This window comes from Fukomys damarensis, unplaced genomic scaffold (genome assembly GCF_012274545.1).
Source record: "Fukomys damarensis isolate Sample0158 unplaced genomic scaffold, DMR_v1.0_HiC HiC_scaffold_15, whole genome shotgun sequence".
NCBI classification, from domain to species: domain Eukaryota; kingdom Metazoa; phylum Chordata; class Mammalia; order Rodentia; family Bathyergidae; genus Fukomys; species Fukomys damarensis.
Genome location: NW_022900927.1, coordinates 7,858,260 through 7,879,338, shown reverse-complemented (window position 1 = coordinate 7,879,338; position 21,079 = coordinate 7,858,260). Strand labels below are relative to the sequence as shown.

The following is a 21,079-nucleotide window of genomic DNA, read 5'->3' as shown; positions in this document are numbered from 1 at the left end:
TTTTTTTTTTTTTGAAACGAGGTATCTCTAAGTTGCTAAATTGCCCAGATGGGGCTCAAACTCACAGTCCTCCTGCCCAGCCTCCTGGAGTGCTGGGATTGCACGTGTGCCCCACTACGCCAGACTGAGTCAAGTACATTTCCCAGTGATACCAAACATGGGTTATCTTCAGAATATAGTCATCTATTTATGCTTTTACACAGTTAAATAAAAATGATGAGACCCGATACAAGATAAAAAATACAGATGAATTAAAGCAGGGCAAAGCCAGTTTCTTCAGCTTTAGCAGTGGTTCTCAAACTCGGTGGGCCCCAGAGTTATGTAGTGATCCTGCTAAGTACAGCTGTGCCTCAGTTCACAAAGTTAATTCTTTCCACTCTTCTGGTCGCAGGCTGAATTGGACGAGAGCTGGGTCACATTCAGTGGTTAGGTTCGATGTTGACCTTATGGGGAAATCTGATTCAGTATGCACATCTCTGGCCCTATCACATGATTTACTAAGGCTGGGGAGACCCAGAAATTTGCATTTTTTAGAGATAATCAACTCGCCTGGTTCAGGTGATCCCCAGGTGGGACTTGTACTAGAAGAGACTCACACCTGTGATAGCAGGCCAAATTCCCTCGCAGAGTGAAGCTTTTACGAAGGGTTGGAAGCCTGACAGAGAAGCTCTGGAATCCATCTTTAGTTTGGAGTTCACATACTGTCTCATTCCCTGTGGATCATATGAAAAACCACATTCAGGAGAAGGCACAGGGCAGCCACACTCTACACACAAGCACCTTCTATAACTTTTGGACTCACGAATGTCTTCTACAAACATACACTCAGTTGTTTATTGCATTGTTCCGGAAGACTTCCTCTAGTCATGTCAATGAAGGAACTTTTGATGCTTGCTGTTTTCTTTACATTTGAACCATGTAGAATTCTCCAGACTAACTGGCGTTGACATGGGTCCCCTCAGCCGAGGCACACACTGCTCTCAGACCGTGTGGTGAGGAGATGGGGCCTTGTCTCTTTCCTTGCATCTATCTTACTTTGACTCGACACTCCCCTCCAGTTCTGTCCAGATGAACTCTAAGTTCTGGCCCGATCCTTGATTCCATTTCATCTGAGCTAAGCAGGATATGAACAGATTGAGGTTCTTTCCCCCAAACCAGTAGAATTTAATATTTAAACCACTTTTCATCCATTCATCAGCACTCAAGTGCCTTCTCGTATCTGAGTGCCTACTCTGTGTCAGGCACTGCCCTGAGCACTTGGGGTACATCAGTGAACAAAACAGAAAGAGCCCTCCACTTGTAGAACTTACATTTGAGCGGGGGAGAGAGAAACAAACAGTATTCACAAGTAAGGCAGTAAGTTCTGCAAGACAATGAGAAAGTATAGCTGTGTGTGCGTTGTGTGTGTGTTGCATTGTTATACAGAATGGCCGAGGTGAGAATTATGCAAAGACTTAAAACAGAGGATGTTTGTGGGAAGAATGTTCTAGCCAGAGGGCTAACCTAGAGTAAAGACTCCAAGCAGGGATATGTCTGGCATTTTCAAAAAGTAACCAGGAAGTGTAGCTGGAACCAGTTGAGTGAGAAGGATCATAGAAGGAGATAAAATAAGAGGAAATGATGAGGAAAGTAAAAAATACTCCAATTTTTTTGTTTGAGCTACTGGAAGATTAGAACTGATGATCGGCTAAAACAGGGAGTGCTGTATATGAAGCAAGTTTGGCGAAAGGATAAATGAAGAAGAGAAGATGATCGATCGATTGATTGATTGTAACAATGGGGATTGAATCCAGGGCCTTAACACTAAGCCACATCACCAGTCCTTTTTATTTTTTTGAGACAGAGGCTCGCTGAATTTCTAAGTTTCCCAGGCTGCGCTTGAACTTGTGACCCCCTGCCTCAGCCTCTCAGAGTGCTAATATTCCAGGTGTGCGCCATCATGCTTGGTTCTGTGAGTGTCAGGCATCCAAGTGGAGTCATTGTGTAGGCACTTGGATGTTTGAGCTTGACGTTCAAGAGAGATATAAATATGGGAATCATCAGCTTATATGTTTCATTTAAAGACTTGAGGTTATCAAAATACAAATGAGGAAAGGTTCTTAATCTGTATGTTGGGGGGGTTCCAATGTTAAGAGGATGACTTAGGAAAGGCAAGCAGCAAAAGAGAATAAGAAGTAACCCAAGAGGTGCCTGAGAATGTGACATGTTGGGAAAGCATGGAGGAAGAGAGGAGCCTCGTAAGCGTTTTTTCTTTGGTACTGGGGAATGAACTTGGGTCCTTGTGCTTGTAAGGCAGGCGGTGAAACCACTGATCTAAATCCCCGGCCCTTTTTCATCTCTTTTCATAATTTTAAAACTGGAAGTAAATTCTGTGAGAATCTTAGTTAATTATTAATAACCAAAATGTTGAGTTTTTAAAAAATAAACTTCCTTTATGCTGCAAATGGAAAGGGAAAGAAATGGGGCAGCAGCTAAGAAAGGTTAAAGGAGGCGCTGTTATCGCTGTTGTTTTTAAAATGAAATATAATCATGCCTATGTGACTGATGAAAATGTTCCACCGGAAAGAGTGAGGAGACTGATGCTGGGAGAGAGAAAGGAACAGTGCTTATTTTCTCACAGCTCACAGGCCTTACTTGTGAATGTTGCTTCTTGTCTCTCTGCCCCACCGACACATAAGCCCTGCTAGGGATCAGAGTGTTGTATGTTGTTCATTTATGTCTCCCAAGTGTGGAGCGCAGTGCCTGATACAACGTGGATACTCACACAGGAGCAGACCCTTAAGCAGATGCAGAGAAGGGCTTTTGATGGGGCCCAGAAAGTTTTCTGTGGGGACAGTGGGGAGACCTGGTGGGCAGGAGATGAGATGGGCTGCTGGTGTGTGGTGGGTGACTCTGAAGATGTTCTCTTTGGACTCCTTCCATTTCCTCCATGAAATAGGCAGTAAAACCGTACACTGAGATGGGTAGGAAGCTTTGGGGGCTGAATCTTTGGACTTTGGACTCCTTCCATTTCCTCCATGAAATAGGCAGTAAAACCGTACACTGAGATGGGTAGGAAGCTTTGGGGGCTGAGAAGTATGGAGTGGCCGTGTAAGACAGTAGGAGAAGGAGCCAGCATGGAGCGTGGAGTGGGATCACAGCCTGTGGACAGTGGGAGCCTGGCTGTGGGTTACGCTTAGAAGGTTGTAGAGCTTCTGAGATACACAGACACAGCACAGAGTCACGACAGGTGGATTTAATCCAGGGACTGGGAGAACGCACTCCCAGGAGGCCTTCACTAAAGAGGGGCAATTTGTAGAGATGTTGGAAATGTTATCGATCCAGCAAGGACGGTGGAGTACCCAGGACTAGGAAGAGCAGGGAGCTATTGCCACCCCCAGGCTCAACGGGCAAGAGCTGAGTGGTCAGCAGAGGGCTGTGACAGGTGCAGCTGTAGGAGAGAGGCAGCGGCGACTTTAAAGAAACTCAGGCAGGGCCTACCTGCTGCCCACCCAGGGCTTAAACCCCATCTTCAGTCTCCGGCTTGCTGAGGCCTCTTCTGCACAGAGCAGACTAGAGAAGGCAGGGTGTGCATCTGGAGAGACAAACAGGAGAAGACCTGGGCTGAGCAGCGAGAGGGGACCAGGGGAGTCACAGGAATACGCAGCAGGGTGATGCTAGCCATTGTGGCATTTGAGCTGGGTGGAGAGCTAGATCAGCTGACGGAGAAAGCAGCACGGGCAGGAAGTAGGGTTGGGAAGTGGGCTGCATGGAACTGAGGTGATTGAGAAGTTGAGTTATTGTGATGGCGTGGTCTAAATATTACAATCTGAGTGATGGCTGGCGTAGAGTGAAGGGCAAAATCATTGAGGAAGGGAGGTCCAGGAAGTAAGGGGACTGATTCCACCTCTGGTGGTACACTGGTAGCTCTCTGCCTCAGGAGTTTCTCCCAGAGGGTCACTTAGAGTCATCACGTCCCAGAGTTGGTGAGGCTGCTTTTTGCCTCAACCTTGGTTCCTAAATTCCAGCCAGTAGGACCCTGCTTGATACTCTGCTCCTGCTATCACCGAGGGCCTGCCCTGGTGTTACAGCTGAATGTGCCCACGTTGCCTTTGGAAAAGTTTTCTGGTGGACGACTATGGTCATCCTGACCTAGGAATGACCCTGATTTTCAGTTTCAGAATTTCTCATCCAGGAGGGGTCTGGCCACCTTCCCTGGACACCCAGCTTTGACAGATGGCTGTCTACCTCTGAGGCTGCTGGCTCTTTCTTGGGGCCATCCCTGGTATCTCACACCTTCAGAGCCAGCCTCTGCAGCCGGGTGTAGTCTTTCATGGACCTGTCCTCCTGCAGCATCCCTCTAGCCCACAGGTCCTTGCTGCTGAGGCCGTTAAGCCTCAGGATGGAGATGTGGAAAGAGGATGGAGCGAGGAGCTAAGCATGGATACAGTAACTGGGCCATTGCAGTGGTGGAATGGTCTTTTCAACCCCATTGTATAATGGAAAGTACCCTAGGTCCAGCTCCAAATCCTTCACTCCTAGAGTTTCTCCTCATTGATAACATGTAAAATCCCTTTGTGGCTCATAGGTAAAAACTTTGTGGCGTGGGAAAATCATGTGATTTAAGGGAGACACTCATGACCAGAAGCAGCTTTCCAAGCTCACTGTGCATTTTTTTAGAGCAACAAAAAAGGAATTTTTTGGAAGGAACTCAGTGATAATTTGATGGGGCATACTTGGAATTAAGTGTTTCTTCTACTTAGCGTAATACAATGAAGAAAGGACTCTGCTAGTAATCAGAAGTGGAGGCAGAAAAACATTCCCTTTATAACTGTGGCAAAACTAAAAAAACCTTAGGAATAAATTGTAAGAGGAAGGTTTAAGATATATATGAAGCAGACCACACAAGATCTACATATTAAGAGACGTGCCATAGTTTGAATGGGAGGATGATTCAATATAAGAAATAAATAAGATTAATATATTTCCAATCCTACTTGTGCCTATGGCCAAGGATATTTATTGTACCATAGTATGTATTGGTAAAAATCTGTCTTTTGATAGGGGAAAGATTGAAAAAAATTATATCTCTGGCTTATCCACACCAGGGAAGGCTATGCAAGAATTCATAACACTTCTAGAGGTAAATCTCTAGATACTGTTTTGGAGAGATATTCAAGATCTACTGTTAAGGGGAGGAAAATGGATAATTTACTTAGCACCGACAACGTGACATATACTATTCTAAGTTGTTGCTGCTTTAATTAGGTCATTTGATCCTCGTGGCAATTCCATGTTACAAAGGCAAAACCAGGCATCCAGATACCGAGAAATGTGTCCGAGGCTGCCGGTCCCAGACATCTGAAGCCAAGCGGTCTGACTTCAGAATCACCATGGAACTACCGTGGTATACAAAGTCCTCTTTCTGCTCTTTGATATTGGCCTGGTATAAAATAAAATAAAGACAACCATACATCTATGTTTATCTGTATGAACATAGGGAAAAAGATGTTAATGATGCTTACTTTAGGGGATGAGGTTAAGAGAGATGTTTAACCATTTTTTTAATACTTCTGTTTAATGTCTGATTTGGTGCCAGCATACGTGTCATTTTTTTTAAACAGCTACATAGAAAATTATTTTATTTGTTTGATTATTTGTTTTGCAGTACAGGGTCTTCGAATTGAGCTACATCCCCCAGCCTTCTTTTACTTTTTATTTTGAGACACATCTTGCTAAGTTCCTAAATTGCCCAAATTGAGCTTGAATTTTTGGTCTTTTTTGTCTCAGGCTCCCATAGTGCTTAGATTACAGGTATGCATCACCACACACCGCTAAGGAAAATGTTTTAAAATCAAATGACAAAATTGCAACTAAATCTGGAACAGGGTGCTGAACCCTGGATCTAATTATTTCATCTAGTGAAGAAAAGTGACTTCGTGTAGTTCATTACACTGTTGCTTCTTCACACATTCAATTTTTTGAACATTTTTCCCTGTTCTAGGTGCTAGGCTTGTAGAAGTGAATAAAACAAAGACTTTCCCTTCAGGAGTCTGTATTCAAGACAGGACAGACAGACAGACCAGAAAGAAAGAAAGAAAGAACAAGGCATGGGACATGGGGAAGGTGGGCTGAGTGTTTATGTGTCACCAAATGCCCCCAGAGGGTCTCAGAGACAAGGTGGAACGTTTGGAATGGTTCCCAAAGGCAGCATGGTAGCTGTGGTGTGGATGAGCCGAGCTGGTGACCGTGGGAAGAGCATGAGAGCCTCGGAGCGCAGCCCTGGTGCATTGGAGGAAGGAGAGGGCCAGTGTGGGATGGGAGTGCGAAGGTGGGGGAGACTATATTAGGGAAGACGACTTCAGCTTTTTCCTGAGGGATACTGAACCCTCTGGAGGAATTTCGAACACACCGGGACATGCTACCACTTACTGACCTACGCCTAGGTGTTCACTGGGCCACAGCAGGTTTGGAGGGAGTGCGGTAGCTGGCATCCACTCCACACAGCACCCGCCAGGACTGCAGTGAGGGTGCCTTGGAAATACTATCTGAAAAGAGGTAGTTCTGGTCAGGGAGTTTTCCTGGAGCTCTGAGAGGCAAAGCGAGGTCTCCTGGGCCTGTGGCTGGACACACTGCCCTGTGCAGTTGGTCATGCAGTTGTGCCATTCAGAGGAAGTGCGTGGGAAGACTGATAAGGCCGAGCTCTGAACCCGGAGGTTCCCTTTGTTTGATCTTGAGCAAGGAGAAGGACATCCTGAGTATAGGACTTAGTAAGCCCCATTTACACCAGTGCTACAAAACCCAAATCAAGTCAAAATCTAAAAACCAAACTACTCGATTTGCCAAGGAAACTCAGGGTCATAAGGGGAAAGGATTATTTCAAATATAACCCATAGGAAATGTGTGTTAGGTTGGCTTTCCCAGAGGCAGATCCCAAGACAGAATTTATGTGACAGTAATTTATTAGGAAATATATTTCTTTTCATCTTTCTTTCTTTTTTTGAGACAGAGTCTCACTGTGTAGTTCAGGCTGTCTTGGACTCACTGTAATCCTCCTGCATCAGCCTCCTGGGTACCAGAATTACTGGTATATAACACGTGCTGAGCTCTGTGTGTTTTTAAAAACTGGAATTGTGATGTTTATCTTCATGTAAAATGCATTTTGTCCACCAAGAATGTAACAAAAGATTACTCTGTGTCCAGGTTGTCCATATTATAGATAAAAGAAAGACTGAGAATCAAAGACAAAAAAGTAACATACCAGGGCTGGAGATTTAGCTCAGTGGTTCCACTGCCTGCCTCATAAGCGCAAGCTCCCAAGTTTAATCCCCGGTACCAAAAATAAATAAATAAATAAGTAACCTACTGTACAACGAGTCAGACAACATATGATGTCAACAGAGACAGGAATTTCATATCTCATAAATAGTTATAAGCCCAAACTGCACACAGCCTCTGAAGTAAGATGGTAAAACTGGTTTAAAAAGCATTTTGGGGAACTGGACATTCATAAGCATTTTTAAAGAAGCGACAGAATTAAGATGGCTACATTAGATACAAAGCCTTTAACATTATTTTTCCCACTGGGCAAAAACCATTTGCAATTCTACCAGAGAAAAATAACAAAGCACATGTAACATCCCCAAATCTGGTGGCTTTATTCAACAGTAGACAGCGTACCAGACACAAGTACTATGTGTTCTGCTCATAATCCCTGGGCAGGGGTGGCAAATACTGTCCCACTGCAACACTCTCCTCTCTTTGTCTTCAGGTTTGGGTAATTTTTAATAGTTCTCTTGGCTGTGCCACCAGAGGGTCTGACTTAATCGGTCTGAGGTAAAATATTTATAAAGCTGCCCTAAATTCATAAAACTCATCAAACCTACTCACTCCTATTCTGGAACTAGCTGTGAAGACCCAAGCTGTGCTCACAGAGGGATTTGCTGGTTGCTGTATCAGGATCACATGAGCAGTACTCTGTCAGGGTTTTATCTGTGGAATAAACAATAGGTTTTACCTGTGGTGTGGCTCACTGGGAGACGGAGAGGGAAAGAGAGGCTGGGTTCCGGCTCATTTGGGGAAATCAGACACTGTATTGGTCATATACTCTTGTCCTTTTTTGTGAGTTAGAAAAATCTGCAGTTGTGGACATGATGGGACAGAAGTTAAGAGGACGCATAATGTCATTAGTGCTGCCATACTGCTCTCTAGACACACTGTAATACGTTTGCCTTTGCCAGTATGACAAGATTTTAAAAAAGGCATGTGCACATTCTAACTTACGGTTATTTACTTATGAGTTAGGGCCTTTTTTGAACTTTTTTTTGCAGGGGGGGGGGTTTGAGACAGGGTACTGTATGGTTGAGATTGACCTGGAACTCACTGGGTAGCCCAGGCTGGTCTCAAATTCACAGCAATCCAACTTCTTTTAAAGTGCTTACTGTATCCTTTCTAGTAGCTCCTTTGAGTATTTTTGCAGCCTATTTTTCTATCGGACTTTTTTTTCTTAGTGTGTTTTAGAAGCTCTTGAATTATTAAGGAGATTTTCACTATGTTATGTAGTTAAGGGTGACTAGGCAGAACTTTAAGAAGATTCTACATGCTTCTCTGCATGCGGGCTAAGACTTTCCCACACTCCAGAGCCCCTTCCTCCTTTTTTGTGTTTTTTATTTGAGACAGCTCCTGATTAAATCACAAAGTTACCCAGAGTGGACTTGAACTTGTCTTCTGCAAGTTTGTCCTGCCTCAGCCTCCCAGAGTGCTGAGATTACAGGTGTGCACCATCATGCCCTGCTCTAGTTGCTTCTCTGTGAAGACAATTTGTCACTTTTAAACAAATCTCAGGATCTAAGAGGGAGCTAAGCAGATATTCATCACCCTGAGAGAAGGGGTAACTGGAAGTTTCTGTGTTTGGCTCGGGACAGGAACCCCCTGACAGTTCCGTAGTCTGCCAGGGTTCCTTTGACAGGTGTGCAGCAGTAAGCGGAAGTCTGTAGAGAGCCCTATGGCCTTGGGGCCCGAGCTGGGCCCCGGACGGGGGCAAATGGAGGCGCTCTCGCTTAGGGGACAGCCGCCCTGGCCTTTGCAGAGCAGCGGCCACAGAGGACTGAACTGAGCCGGGCCGGGCTCCACAGCGCCTTCGCGCGGCGACAGCAGGGGCCCGGGTGGGGCAGAGGGGCGCGGGAAGTTGGGAAGCCGAAGACTCTGCACTTAGACCCGGGTGGTTTGGCAGGGTGGATGCCCTGAATAATTTGATCCTCACACTTGAGAGAGCAGGGCTTACCAGTGCGACACAGGTGTGGCAAATGTGTCTTCCATTCAGATATTTATTTATTGTTTATTGTGGTGGGGATGAACGTGGGTGCTCTAGCCCCCAGCCCACACCCGCTCGGGCCCTCTGAGAGTCAGGTCTGAGCAGGCTCTCGCTAAATCGCTCAGGCTGCCTCAGCTGGGGTCGCCGGAACGCACCCCTGAGCTGAGCCTGGCTCTCAGATTTTCTTTCTTTCTTTCTTTCCTTTCTTTCTTTCTTTCTTTCTTTCTTTCTTTCTTTCTTTCTTTCTTTCTTTCTTTCTTTCTTTCTTTCTTTCTTTCTTTCTTTCTTTCTTTCTTTCTTTCTTTCTTTCTTTCTTTCTTTCTTCTCTTTCTTTCTTTCTTTCTTTCTTTCTCTTTTTTTTTTTATAACTTTCTGCACTTTATCACTTTTGCACGTCATACAGAGTTTTAAAATAGTGTTGATCAGTCACTTCCCCTGTGCGTCCCTTGTGCGTTCCCGGTGTTTTGTACCAAGAAAGGCCTCTTTATGCCAATATAAATATCTAAATACAGATACACAGACTGTGATACAAGCTCTGTGGAGGATGCTGAAACGGAACACAAATAAAAGATCACTGAGCGAACTTTCAGTGGAATATTACACATCCCTTCAAAGTTAGCCGAGGACACTTATAAAGTGACAGATGAGTAACAGGAGTTACTGCAGTAACAGGCTTCCTGACTCATTGTCAATCGGTTTCTGTTTCCTGAGACTTCCCTTAAATCCTGCCATGAACCACGGGCCCCATTCTGCTTTTTTCAGCGAAGAAAGACAGTCCCTGGGGTTGTGTGGACCGGTTCTGTGTGCTAAGAACCTTAAACTAATGCCACTTCGAAGGGTAGACTGAGCACCAGCTTCTGATGACTTTCAGGCTATACTTGAGGAGCAAGTGTGGGCTGTTTTTAACCCAGAATCAGAGAGCTTCACAAAAACAGAGTGAGAGAGCAATACTCAGAGAACACAAAGCACAAAGAACAGACTGATCCAAGGAGGATCATTTTACTGGAGCTGCACTGGCGGCTTTTTTTTTTTTTTTTTTTTTTTTTTTTTTGAGACAGGGTCTCACTATGTAGTTGAGACTGACCTGGAACACACTATGTACCCCAGGCTGGTGTTGAACTCACAGTGATCCTTCTGCCTCAGCCTTCCAAGTGCTGGGATTATAGGCGTGCGCCACCACGCCTGGCCTGATGGGGTTTTAATGCTTAACTTTCCAGATATATAAGGAAGCCATTTCTCTTTTTTTCTTAAACCATCTTTCCCATAATTCAGCAGATTTTGCTTTGGTAAATTGAAATTAAATGTTTTCCTGTGCCTCACTGAACACTCTCCCACTTGAATTTAAAAACTGTCCTGAGTCCCCTTTTTCACAGCAACATAGTAATTGTGCATAGGTTCGACAAAACATTTCCTCCTTTCCCAGTATATAATAAGACAAAACTGACCGTGGGACTCTCACCTTACTTGGAATGATGGCCTTGAGAATGATGGTCCTTTAGTAGGAAGGACATCAAGCAAATCTACAGAGCAAAGTCTGATTTTACTTCAAGGGCCAATGCCCACAAAACCCTCCCAGGAAAATGGCCTAGGGCCAACCTTCTAGGGTTGCAACCTAAAACCTAGTTCCAAAGGTAGGGTGTCAGCTTCATAAGTGGTAAGAAAGGGCACTTCCTGGTCGGCTCTCCCTTTAGCTAATTTGCAGGGGGAGGGTCCAGCAAGAGGATTTCACCCAAATTGATAGGTGGTATAGGTGAAATGCAGAGAACTTGGACTTACTTTCCTAGCCTTGAACTGACAAATAGACTTTTTGTTACTGGGTTTTTTTTGGGGGGGTGGGAGGAACATTTGTAGACTTTATTTAAAAATATTTTTTGCATTTGTATGAATATCTGTAGTCATTTCCATATGTCAAACTTCTTTAAATTACTGTAGACTAAATATTTCTAATTGAAAATGCTTGGGGCCAGAATTTTTTTCAGATTTTTTTCTTTCTTTGGACAGCTATTAAATTTTTTTTCTATTACTGCATGTTTGTAGGACATGATGCTTCCATTCCTTATGTGCAGTTGGTAGATGTATATAACACGTCTTAATTCCTTTTATATCCCCCTTCTCCTCCCTCCATCTCTGGATCCTTTTCCCATTTGAGAAATACCTCTCTCTTGATTTCCTATTATCTGTCTTTTATAATTCGAGTTTGTTTTTGAGACAGGAAGAGTCCAGGCTGGCCCTGAACTCCCCACCCTTCTGCCTTAGCCTCCTAAGTGGGGGATTGCAGGCATGTACCCTGGTACCCAACTCCAACAGCAGATTGTTTTAAAAGTACCATTCTGCTTGGATGTGCACATCTGTAATCGCAGCTACTCTGGAGGATGAGGCAGGAGGATTTCAATTTTGAAGTCAGCCTGGGCAATATAGCAAGAGCCTTCTCAAAATAAAAATAAATACATAAAAAGGGTCGGGAAGGTAGCTCTGTGGTGAAATACACACCTTGAATGATCCATGGGCTGGCTTCAAATCCCTAGCACTGCAAACAAAACAAGAAACTACAATTCTTCCGTCCTAGCAGCTATTTAATAGTGCTTATTTCTAGTTTGCAAAACAAACTCAGGGAAAGTCTCTATGGTTAGCACTCACTGCACCTGTATGAATAACCTGTGCCAGCCTAGTGAGGCCAGCCCTTGTGTGACCAAAGATAATCCCTGGAACTTTCATGGAAACAGAAGGGGGAAACATTAGAACAACTGGAAAGACTCTGAAACAATTAAAATCAGATTACTGGGGACAGGTGTGTCCCTTCTGGGTTGATTCTTCATGAATTTTGCTTTATGTTTTTTAAACTTATAAATTGTAGCAAACTGATAGAGATGAAAATTATTATCCAGAGATACAAATAAATTGTCTGGTTGAAATGTACCTGACCTCCCCTTGGTTAAGTCTAGTTTTGTATCTATTAGTTAATTCCTGCAGCATTATGATTGCTCATTTAATACATCTGTCCTTTGGCCTTGTCTTTGAACCACTTTCTGAAACACCTTTGCCCTTCATTAATAATTAGGCGCCCGCCTGTGATCCCAGAACTCTGAGAGGTGGAGGCAGAAAGAGTCCAAGTTCAGGCCCAGCCTGGGCAGGTTAATAACTTACGGAGAACCTACCTCAAAATAAAAAAAGAGCCAGGGTTAGAGCTCAATACAAAAGCTCTGGGTTCAAACTTCACTACCAAAACCCAAAACAAAACAAAACAAAAAACCCACGTTTAATTTATTGGAGGGTAGTTATTTTTACATTTGTAAAAACACCCATATATTGTTTTTTATGTTTTGTTTTGTTTTTGAGACAGAGTCTCACTGTGTAGTTCAGTCTGGCCTTGAACTACATAACCCAGGCTGGCCTCAAACTCGCGGTGATCTCCCTCCCTCAGCCTCATGGGTGCTGGGAGTACAGGGGCGCATCTGGCCGCATTGTCTTCAATATATTGACTTCTCTTTAGATATGTGGTAGCATATTGATTGAGACTTATTTTCTATACAAACTAGGAAGAGGCCAAAACTATCAAAAGCAGCTGGAGGTTTAGTTCAGTGGTGCCAGTGCTTACCTGGCAAGCTCAAGGTCCTGAGCTCGAGCCCCGATTCCACACACACACACACACACACACACACACACACACACACACACAGAATAAAACTATCCAAAGCACTGCAGACCACGAACAAAATCTGCTCATCTTCTCAACAGCCTTTTCAAAATGCAGTCTTTTACTGCTGCTTTGATCTTCTCATATTTTTTTTTTCCTTTTTTCGGTACTGAGGATCAAACTTAGGATTTTGTGCTTATGAGGCAGGCGGTGGCAAGGAGCTAAATCCCCAGCCCTCTGCTGCTTTGGTTTGAAAGTGACCATTACTCCCTTTGCCCTTGGGGTTTGGCTCAGTGAAGTAGGCACAGGATGCAAATAAGGACAAAAGAATCAGCTTTATTCCTGAAGAAGCTGGACAGGAGTGTGCGGCTTGGACTCCCACGCCTGTTTGTACCTTGAGGTCCCTGTGGGTGGAAGTGGTGCTGCAGGAGGGCTGCTGTCACCTGGGCAGTCCACAGGGAGGAGCCACAAGCCTCAGCTGTCACACCAAGGCCCGTGCTACCCTTGCGTCAGCTGGGTCCACAGGGACTTGCCCATCAGAGCCTGGCCCGGCTGTCTCCCTCGAAGATCACAGGGGGAAGCTGGTGACGGGAAAGAGAAGGCCAAACGCGGTAGCTTGCTCCACAGTATGCTTACAGAAATCCAAGTGTTGGGCTGGGGATTTAGCTCAGTGGCACCGTGTAGGCCTTACAGGTGCAAGGTCCTGAGTTCAATCCCTGGTACCAGAAAAAAAAAAAAAAAAAGAAAGAAAGAAAGAAAAGAAAAGAAAAGAAATCCAAGTGTTGACAGGATTTCCTGTGTTACAGCGGCTGTGATGTGGGGAGCGTCCCTTGTACAACATAGGACAGAAATCGATGTATTCATGAAGGTGAACCAGAGTTCAGACACTGTTCTACCCATTCTGACTATGAAGAACAAGAATGTGCTAGACCAGCTACATTTTTATCACAAGTTTTTTTAAGCGTGGGATCCTGAAATGTAATCTTCCACGATTTAGTGCACGACAAATATGTGCAAATCTTTCTCCAGAAATTCTGAAGAATATATACAGTACTCAGCTGCCCTGTGTCAGCACTCTGTTCCAAAAGAATCAACACAAGATCTGTAAGTACTTTTAGTTCACATTTTAATTGTTTAAAAACTATGTTAACAGAACAGTTATAAGACAGAACTTACATTTCTTTATTTACACCACACCTTGAGGGGAAAAAACAGCTCTATTTTGATCAACTGTGAATAGCAAAGTTTTGTGACTTGTGACTCTTAAATCACCCATCTGGAATTCATTTACAAGGTTCTTACATTAATAAAACTGTGGTGTGCTACATGGTGATGGACTCATGGGAAATCTAAAATGTACTGAACGCTGGAGAGTGGATTATGTACCAATGCTCTAGAAATACAAGTGCTTGGGGTAGAAATCAATGTAAGACATTCTGTGTTGGTGTAGACATTAAAATAAACAGCAGACATGCACGATTTTTAAAATCTTGGTAAAATAACATTTTTTTCCTTCAAACTTGTGCTCATAGTTAATATTCAGCCCCCGCCTCCCTGCCCAAGATCCTAAAGTTTGGGAAATGAAGCAAGTATTTTGGAAAAAAAAAAATTCTCCCTCTAACTTCTGTTTCCATAAATACTGTGTAGCGGCATCAATGGTAACAGTGAAAGAACTTGATGAAGAAACAGGCTGTCATCTTAGGTATGCCTGTTTCTAAATGACAATGATTTGGGTCTAAATACTCCTTACCGGTAGCTCAGAGAACTACTGTTTAAATACTCGATCTTAACACCAGCATAAGAAATCAACACAGATATTTCTTGGATTTTTTTTTTCTAAACAATTGAATAAGGTTTTAGATTTTAAGGTTATACTGAGAAATCTATGTTACCTGGGAGAGAATGTGAAATTTTTCCTAATTCCCAGACAAAACCACTAATATCCACGAAAACATTTATTCTTTATATGCAGATACTAGTGACTTCTATTTCAGTGTGGATCAACAACTGCAAAAATATACAGCCTCCTATTTATTTACAGTGTATTTACATACAGAGGAAGTATTCCTACAAGAAGCCTCAGCTGCATAGATTCCTTTAAAAATACAAACCCGAGCCTGTGTGCAGACAGGCTCAGCTACACAGCCCTTCCTCAGAGGAAGCTCTGAGGAACAAGGTGTGTGCATCCGTGCCTGTTTCACATTGTTTTCCAAGAACTCTCCCTTTTCGATTTAGTGATAGCTTTCAGTTGTCAGCCACCCGCCCCCAATTCGTACCTGAAAGCCTTATATTATTATCAATAATTCACTACATTTGAGAGGATGTTGTGTTGCTAAGAATTCTCCGATCTGCTATCCCTAAGGAAAACCATTTATTAATATTGCTAAATGATGCTGTATCTGTTTTGAAAGTGGCTAGATGTTTACTTGAATGGGGAAATTATATTCTTAAAGCCTATGCTCTTTGTAAGCCTTAAACCATTTAAACTGATAAACGGAAGGAGATGAATAGGTTTTTGCTCTAAGATAAAATCAACAGTCTGATCAGATCACCCGCCTCCTCCCCACTCCAACTACAAGTGCCTTCCGACACTGCCTCCTGGAAGGGAACTGAGCCCTGCTCTGCTCAGAGCATGGGAGAGTTCAGGGCAGACCCTGCAGTAGATAATGCAACCTGTTTATCTCTTTGTGGGTTGGGACTGGAACCCAGGGCCTTGCCAGTGCTATGCGAGTCCTGAACCACTGAGGGAAAATTCACACCAAGGAGGCCAGCTGTGATGATCTCACAATGAACGTGAACGCCTTGGAGAGCTTGGTCCAAGCATAAACTTTTGTTTGAGGTTAAGGTCTTTCCAGGGAGAAGAGGGGAGGGGAAAAAAATTCATTTTGACCTCTTCACAGCTGTGAAAAATGTAGTACTATTGTGCCTCACCCCCAGGACCCCTGAGGGCAGCAGCACCTCTTGCAGGGACACTACTCCTTCCCTGAGCTCTGGTTCTCACCTCAGGAGTTCTAGGAACTATTCTCCAGGGCAGGACTAACAGGCAGAACAAAGGAGAGGCTAATCAGCTTAGAGGGGTCCTCAAGCTTGAAGTGAATCAGTGCCCCTGAAAGGCGCAACAGACTGCTGCCCTCCCTCCACACTTTGAGAACCATTGGCTTGGAAGCCTAGGTACAACTCCAGAAAGAAGTCAGTTCCTGGAAATGAGGTGTCCTCCAAAATGCTGAGGAATCTTTGTCCACCTCAACCTTCAGCACCACACTTCCTTTTCATAGGGTGTGAAAATGTGAAAAAAGAAAGTGGGTAGCAAGCTTTCTCTAGCCTTCCTTTGGTTATGGCGCAGTTAAACCATGGCCACTAGCACTAGGACTATTATTACAAGTTTGGTGTGTTAGCTGCCACCCCTGACATGGGGGAGAAGCCACGCAGTGTCCTCTTCTGTGGTGGGGCTGGGAGTGGGAGGGTGTGAGCGATGGGAGCAAAGTTCCTACCAACAGACGCAGGCAAGCTGGCTCGAGAGGCAGAGGAAAGATCAGGTACTAGCCAGGAAATGTCCTCCAACTTTACAACCCACAGGAAAGGTCTCATCCTGCTTCTTCCTCCTCCTACCTCCAGGCTTCTAGACCTACTCCTCCTTATCTTTGCAGGGGACTATGTTCCTAGCCTCTGTGCTCACCTCGTAACTGGTGCCTGCTAGAGGTGGCTGGGAGTGGGCAGTCCAGATTCTACCAACAACAGCCAGTGACATATTCTTGGCCACTCTGAGGACATACATACCCCTAGAGACAGTATTCCATTCTGCGGCTCAGTTCTTTTACAGTCTTATCACCTATTCGATTTAAGCTAGACTATAGGTATGATTATTTTTTCTAGCTGGTCTGGGAGCCCAAACCTCAATGTATAACCTGATTTCTAAAGGAAAATACATTCTAGGTTGCAAACAATCAACCTACAAAATTTTGGACTCTAATCTTACACACTGGAGACTGCCTGTGCCTACGTGAATAGACTTTCTTCCAGGACACGTTTCACTACTCCCACTTCCAATAAGTAGCACTAAGTAAATTAGGGTTTTATAGTATTCTCTGTTATAATAAGGAGAACAGTTCTAAACCCAAAGAATGCACTGGCATGGTTCCCTAGTGTAGAGATCCTATCTACCACAGGAAAATGTGCAGCTTCCCATGGCTAAGGTCTAGTACGCTTTAGTCTACTAATTTAGCAGAAAAACATCTATAGCACTTGACTGTGCTGTTTAAATTCTACCTAACATCTATGATGCATGTACTTTTTGACTACCGATTCACTATTCTGAACAAGAATAAGAGAGGTGCACTTTTCAGCAACTCCCACGCAAATCATGTGATCAGTGACATTTGACAAGTTATAGCAATGTAAGGTCTATTGTATTCAGTAACAGCAAACTTCGATAAACATACAAGGAAGGGCTTGAAAACCTGTGGTCTCATAGACATCGACAGCAATGTGATCCCTCTAAAGAAATATATTGTAAATAATGAACTTCTGGTACTGACACCAAAAAATTCAGAGATCCAAGAATATCACTGCACATCCCAGAGTTAATGATAATTTTCTGAATTCACTTTGTGAATATAAAGTGAACTATTCCAAAGCAACAAGAAAAACAGAAAGGAGCACAGCATCGCCTGCAAACTGTATTTTTTAAGTGTAGGGTTGTCCTACTGCCCAACAGTTTCATTATGTGGTGCTCCAGAAAAGCTCCAAAGGGCAGCTGAACCTGTTTTGCTGTTTCTGTCATTGCTCCTGTAATACAGGAGCCACTTCTGGAAAGGAGGGGGGGCTGTGGGTCCCATGGAATTAGGGTTCATACCTATCTAATGGCCTCAACTTTGACCTAATGTAGCTCTAATTCTTAGCATTACAGGAGAAGCTGCCGATCCAAGGCAGGAAATACCCCCCCCCGAGGGTCATGGCACCCTTTGATGTCTGTCTGATGGATGGGACATTAGTCTGTAAAGGGAAGGACAGTTCTGTGTGACTCTCATCGAGAGTGGAGGCCTGGATCTGAGTCAGGTACAGAATCCAAAGTGAAGCACTGGGACATGCTGCCAACCATCTGCAGTTAGGCTCCAAGTACTCTGGGCGTCTCAGTGAGCTCCTCTATCTGGAGGATTCAACCTTAATACACACAGATGAGAGACAGCCCGGTTTCAAAGAATAGCTCACCGAACAGGCATGCTGCTTATCACACACAGGACTCGGAGAATCTGGTGATAGGAGAGGCCCACTCGGGGAGGTGAGGCTCTGGTTTCCTTGAGGTTCCCTTTCTTCCCCTGCTGCCTTGTCCCAAGCTCTCGCCCTGTGACACTCTTTCCTTTTGGAAGGACTAAGGTAACAGTAACGAGTGGCTACTCTCCTGTGGGTCCTGCTGAGATGGGCAGTGACGGGCAGAGACAGCTTAGTCACTGAGGCCCTCTTGCCTTCCCCGTCTGGGAAGAAAGGGGCACAGTGATTTCAGCAGACGTTGTTCAAGAAGACAATCTCTGAGAGGTTATTTGTAACACTAGATGGAGAGTTAATGGAGAATGAACAGAAATGAGACTTATTTAAGATACAAAAAATCTTGTCTTTATAAGAACCTAGCTCTATAGATATAAAATAAGTCTTTTAAAGACTCCTCTAAAATACCCATATAAAACAGGAACTGCTTATCCTAAATCATCCTTAGGTACACTTTATTCTCTGTTGCTAAAAGCTGGCAGGCAGGGCTAAGCACTGCTGGACTTCTAACTCATTGATCATTCTCTCCCCCTTCAGCAGTACACGTGCAGGGCTGAAGGCCACCCTCATCCGAGGAACAGTCTCTCAGAAATTCTGAATAATCTTTTCGCTGCAGGTGCCCAGGGTCTCCCCTAGGAAAAGCTCATACCAAGTAGAGTAATTCTGGCCCAGGATGCCAAGAGGGAAACCAAACTTCATTTAGAACCAGCAGGCCACTGGACAGCCTGGATTGGGGCCACCTTAAATACTGGGCACACTCAGATCCAGCAATCGCACACACCCTGTGACCTTCATAGGATTATCCCTGTGTGCTGTGTTAACCAAAATAGGCAAATTAGTTACGAAACCATTTTTTTTCCCTGTAAAGCAAAATAAATATATACAATTCAAGATTCTTTTCTCTTCTAAAAAGGTACAGATACTGTGAGCTGAACATCAGTAGGAAAATTATCTCAGAATCTGGATGTCTAATAAATAAACATGATTGATGATCATGTTTGTAAAGCTCTAAGAGACAAGGAAGCCACAAAACACAGGAGAGTGAGAATAATTGCTTGTGAAAAGTACTAAAAAATATGCTTCTATGAAATTTGGGAGGTGGGAGGGTGGATTCACAATCCCTAAAGAGATCTCAGATCTTGCAGGGACATGAACCATTAGATAGAGGTTTCTGTTTTGCACCCAAAGTGTTATTCCATTTGAAGTATCCTGTACATTTCTGTCTGCTCCTGTGATCTTTCAGAAGAACTGGAGAGGGGCTGCTGATGTGTGGTGATTTGACGAGCAGCAGACCAGAATGTTTTTTCTCAGCCAATCTCAATGGCAGCGTTTGTCACTACTGGATGAGCAGGCCCAGTCATAGATGACCAAGGGGATGCTGATCAAGGAGAACAGCACCCCCAGACCCAAAAACAGGGCAGCCTGGAGCAAGAAAAAGGCATGGGTTATTTCTAGTACATCTAGCACTTTTCACACACACCTGTGTTTCAAAAAAGCAATCCTCCTCCCCTCCCTTTTGTCCCCTTGTATTTGAAGTTGTTTTAACCTCTGTTGAGCAGTGAGACCATGCGAATCTGATTCGGCAAGGATGGACAAGCACAAAAAACCCACTGAGCCAGCCATCCTCTGCATCCTGTCCTCTGACTTCATGGTCACCACACATGCGTCCGTTACACCAAGGAGTGGGTGCCCTTACTGCTCTCTCTCTCTCAAACTAAGACTATAACTTTAAAAGAAAGGAAGAAAACAAAGACTTGGGAAGTATTCAGGCTGTTTTGTTACTTGTGACCCAGCAACCTAGGTTATCACTGAGAAGCAAATGTTTCTGTTTGAAAAAAGTGGAACAGATACTGCACATGGAAATGCAAAGTAGACTTGATGAAACTAAGTGGAAACACATGTCAGAAACCAAGTTACTTGAAGGGCTGATGAAGGTCTGGGGAGAAAAGATGAAATTTGAAATCATTTAGCTTTGAACATGTGCAGCAAGACAGTGCAGGGGGAGGCTGTCCTAAGGCCTGTGAGACTCAAGGATTTGCCTGAGGAGTAAGGGAGAGAAGGCGCTAAGGGGACAGGAGGAATAAATGGTGGGGGTGACCAGTCTAACTCCAGCAGTCCCTGCCTCGATAGAGCCCTTGCCTAATGCTATTTGATAGACCCAGATTTATCACAAGAGCAGGAAGGAGAGGCCCAGAGGACTCACGGTCCACCCTTTGCAAATTCAATCTGATATATCTCACTGCAGTGCTCCTTCCTCTCTGTCCTTGTGAGGACCCTATAGGTGGGGCTGAGAAGGATTTGAGATTTAAGGCTTCAGGGAAATAAATCCTCTTAGGAAACGAGACCCTGTACCAGAAGCAGTGGTGCTTCCTTCTCTCTCCTCTGGGTCTGTGGACTTGGTACCACGTACAAGTGCAGTGCTTACACTATCTGAGAGGGCAGCTGAGAAGCCTTCTCCGAGGCCAAGCGAAATGGAGCTCCAGAAGGGACTCAGGCAGCAGCCACTTCACCCCCGCTTCCCTCACTGTCTCCAAGTGCACCACCTTCAGGATGCCCTTGAACTTCACCAGACCTGGAAACAAGAATCCCAATATAGAAAGGTAGTTTTTGAATCCAGGTCTGCTTGTTCCAAAAATTGTCAAATCATAAAAGACTCCTGAAGCTAATTCCAGGCATTTCTTTCATTCAGGGGGCATCGCATGTGCCCTGGCTGTGGGAAGCTGTTACATAAGGAGAAATCGTACAGCAGCAGGGGACTGCAGAGAGCCTTTGAGCTCCTCCGTCTTGCTAAAGGCAAAGCATCGCCCTTTAGAGACACAAGAGTAGAAACCTCCATCCTCCTAGCTGGCCCTGCTCTGGATCAGGGGGAAAAAAAAAAAAAAAAAAAAAAA

General features: G+C 44.2%; 1 protein-coding gene and 2 long non-coding RNA genes across 5 annotated transcripts in view; 1 reads left to right on the top strand and 2 right to left on the bottom strand.

The window, feature by feature from the left end:
* LOC104872188 overlaps positions 1-5,444 on the top strand; it is a 28,997-nt gene extending 23,553 nt beyond the window's left edge. The window contains exon 3 of the long non-coding RNA XR_783090.1: positions 5,248-5,444. This is a non-coding gene — a long non-coding RNA (uncharacterized LOC104872188). The remainder of the gene's footprint in view (positions 1-5,247) is intronic.
* LOC109118508 lies at positions 398-3,553 on the bottom strand. The gene is made up of 3 exons (XR_002025845.1): positions 3,481-3,553; positions 599-713; positions 398-443 (listed from the first exon to the last, which is right to left on the bottom strand). It is a non-coding gene; the product is annotated as an uncharacterized LOC109118508 (long non-coding RNA).
* An 8,591-nt stretch (positions 5,445-14,035) lies between the features above and the next one.
* Positions 14,036-21,079, bottom strand: part of Slc38a1 (solute carrier family 38 member 1) — a 72,203-nt gene continuing 65,159 nt past the window's right edge. For all 3 annotated transcript variants that reach the window (XM_010638360.3, XM_010638363.3, XM_033763572.1), the window contains one exon: positions 14,036-19,610. In XM_010638360.3, the coding sequence (XP_010636662.1) occupies positions 19,506-19,610 (105 nt within the window). In that variant the 3' untranslated portion in view covers positions 14,036-19,505. The remainder of the gene's footprint in view (positions 19,611-21,079) is intronic.